Below are 3,498 nucleotides of genomic sequence, written 5' to 3'. Positions count from 1 at the left end.
AGGTCTCCTCTACAATACCGTGCTGAAACCCATCTGGACATACGGCTGTGAACTATGGGGAAACGCTTCAAAAACCAACATTGAAATCATACAGCGAGCTTAGTCCACGATTCTGCGAACTATCACTGGGGCACCATGGTATCTACGCAGCGAAAGCATCCATAGAGACATCCACATAAATCTTGTCAATGAGGAAATTCAGATGAAAAAAAGTAAACATCAAGCAAAGCTCGCCGCACACGAAAATCCTCTCGCGAAGTCGCTTATGCGAGTCTACAGTCAGAGCCGACTGAAGCGCAAAGATTCTCCAGCCCAGCAAAGAAATCCTAGGGCCGTCTCTAACTAATACAATTACTTCATATTGTAATTAATATAAGTTATATAATAAGATTTGAATAATTATTGTTAGTCTTACAAAAAGAGAAGATCCAATAAATAACTCAATAAGTTTAAAAAAAAAAAATGTTTTTCGAAGAAGGCTTGGGCAGAAGTGGCTTGCCTGGTGAGTATAAATGGGTTTAACTCCGAGACAAATCTACGCTTGTGGTTGGTGAGTTGTCTAATAATCCTCCTCGTGTAGAGCCTGAGACAGGTGATGATGAACTAGCAAGTAATGAACAAGATCCAGAAGACGCGATCCTAAAAACACGCAGCTTGAAGAAAAAGTAGCACAAAAAGCTCCTGGACGACCGAACTGGTCTCCCAGGACGACCTCGCAACGAATATCAGATGCTGAATGTCCTGACGGTTGGGACATTGATGTTCCTGGAAGTTTTAAAGAAGCTATTAACGGTGATCACAGCGACAAATGGAAAGCTTCTGTTCAGAAGGAGATGGGTGGCCAACGAGCAAAGAAAACTTGGTCACTGGTCGATCTACCGAAAGGCGAGAAGACTATTGGCTGCAGATGGGTCTTTGCGTTAAAACGAGAAAAGAATGGACAAATCGAACGCTTCAAATCGAGACTGGTGGAAAAAGGGTGCGCACAACGCCAGGGTATTAATTATCTCGAAACTTTTTCTCCCATTGCCAGGTACTCCACAATTAGATTGGTGATCGCATCGGCAGTTGAACATGGTATGTTCATGCACCAGAAGGACGTTTCTTCAGCCTACTTAAATAGCGAATTGCACGATGTGGTGTACATAAGGCAGCCTGAAGGTTTCATAGACGAGCAGTTTCCGAGACGCGTTCTGAGGCCCCACAAATCACTGTACGGCCTTAAACAGAGAGGACGCGAATGGAACAAGAGACTGAATGCCGTGCGATTGGAGATTGGTTTCACTCCTTGTCCTAGTGAACCTTATTTGTACGTGTGCAAAGTTGATGGCAATCTGGGCCTAATTGTGGTGTACGTGGATGACTTGATCACAGCGAGCTCTTTTTGCTTATCTCCAAAAAGCATGGAAAATGAGAGAGAGGCAGAAATTGGAAGTATCAAAATTGGCCACAAGCAGTATGTGGAGGCACTCCTTAACGGAATGCAAAATTGTAAGCCTAGCAGTAATCCATTGGAGGCTGGCCATCAGATAAAATTCGACGACGAGGGATGTGACCGTGTAAATAAGGAATCCTATCAGTCATTGATTGGGTCCCTTTAGTATCTGGCGATGACGACTCGACCAGACATATTGCATTCTAATGTGAAGTTGGCACAGCGGGATGCAGATCCTCATAAGGATCATAAGAAGCAAACACATTTTCATTAAATATCATCATGTCAGAGATAAATATAACGATAAAAATGTGAACATTAATTATGTTCCCACTGAAGACATGATAGCAGATGTGTTAACAGAGAATTTAAGTAGAATTAATAATAACAAATGTATTAAGCTAAAGTATTAAAGTTTTTAGTGAATATTTAAACATTGTAAATATATGTAAACGTTGAGAAGGAGTGTTGAATATATATAATGAACAACGATGTATGTAAGAATCTCTCAATTACTTGTGTTAATTCCTTGTTGAGTGTTTTCGCTGCTGATCGGCGATCACTCTTTGCTTGCATATTCTAACGCTGCCTGCGTGCAGCAAGCGTACATAATTTTAATTTATTTACCAATAAACTTCTGTTCTGTAAACACGCATAATAGTAACAAAACTTGAACCACTCAAAAAAATTCAAACAAAAGAAATATCAAACAACAAAGTCAGATGAATAATGTTATTCAAATAATAACACTTAAAACATTAATCATAATATTTATTATTGTACTTTATCTATAAATATAAAACTATACCCCAAAAGTTAATTGTTAAATATAAAAAAACCCTAAAAAATGAAAATAATTTAAGTCCTGAAACGCGCGCTAAATAAAAACAAAATATTATGGCCGGGAAAGGTTACAGTTAGAGGTTCGATGACAAATCTTTCGATGAGTAAATGCAATATCTGTACCACTTTTACTTACCGATCTACAACCCAAATAACTGCAGTAACTTCTTGGTCTGGCATTATACTCATATTTCGTACAACAACTGCGTTGTTATAGTTCCAGATTTTCAGGGAACCATCACGTGCTCCAGTGAGGAGAAATTGCTCGAGCGGATCAAAGCAGGCAGCGGTGATCTCAATATCAATAATCTCACCATAGATCATTTTGGTGTGACAACTTTTCATGATAATTTTTCTCCGCCCTGTCCAAGGATCCCAAACTATAATATAACTGTCAAGGCCACAGCTTACAATGTTTCTAAACAAACGATTGTACAAAACAACCGAGACCGGAGCTGCGTGAGTGTTACCATCTGTGAGGTCCACACGAACGCGAGGGCAACACTTTATGGAAATCAACTTTCGTCCTGCCACCACAAGTTCCCGAAGATGGGAATGGTAATAATATGTCAGGTCCGTCTCACTGTGATGTATCAACCGTACTAAATCTCCGTAAGTCTGCAAAAGTGTATGTTCGTGTAGGTCCCACACTTTTATAATCTTCTGGTAGTCAACGCTGTAAACCTTGTTTTCTTCCGGTTGGACAAAAACCAGAACAATTCCTCCATTATGACCTGTAAGGATCGCAGAGGGCTCCGTAGGAATATAAACATCCCAGATCCTAACAAATGTGTCCGGCCCTCCTGTTACCACAATGTTATGGCTCTCGGCTACGAAGAAGGTAGATACACCAAGGGGAATGCGGAAATTGCTTCGCTCGTCATAAGTTACCATTATCATGCCAGGGCAGCGACCTCTATACTTCTTAGTGTTCCTATATTCCGCCGATGCAAATAAGGCGTTCATATGTAAAGAAAAGTAAACGCAAGATACCATCTCATTGTGAAGGTTTATGTATTCCTTTGGGAAAAACTGGGGTATCTTCCCCCTGAGTATGTCAGACCATACAACTTCAATAAGGGCCGCACCTGGTTTTGCTTGAAAGGGACCACGTAAGTGTGGCGAGTAAGACAGAACTCTCACGTTGCCAGCATAGTCACCGAGTATCAGCTTAGAGTGCACTTTTCCATTATTAAAGAAAGCATAACTCATACAGACAC

The 3,498-nt window shown here is 40.5% G+C and overlaps 1 protein-coding gene across 1 annotated transcript in view; it reads right to left on the bottom strand.

Moving 5' to 3' along the window:
* The window catches only part of WDY (WD40 Y), a gene marked incomplete at its 5' end in the record, with an annotated part of 214,356 nt that overhangs the window by 72,304 nt on the left and 138,554 nt on the right, over positions 1 to 3,498 (bottom strand). The window contains 1 exon segment of the mRNA NM_001316659.1: positions 2,415 to 3,495. Coding sequence (NP_001303588.1) covers positions 2,415 to 3,495 — 1,081 coding nt within the window.

The sequence above is a fragment of the Drosophila melanogaster genome, chromosome Y, assembly GCF_000001215.4.
Source record: "Drosophila melanogaster chromosome Y".
Classification (NCBI taxonomy): domain Eukaryota; kingdom Metazoa; phylum Arthropoda; class Insecta; order Diptera; family Drosophilidae; genus Drosophila; species Drosophila melanogaster.
Note: the sequence above shows the minus strand (reverse complement) of the source record. Positions and strands in the feature narration are given on the sequence as shown.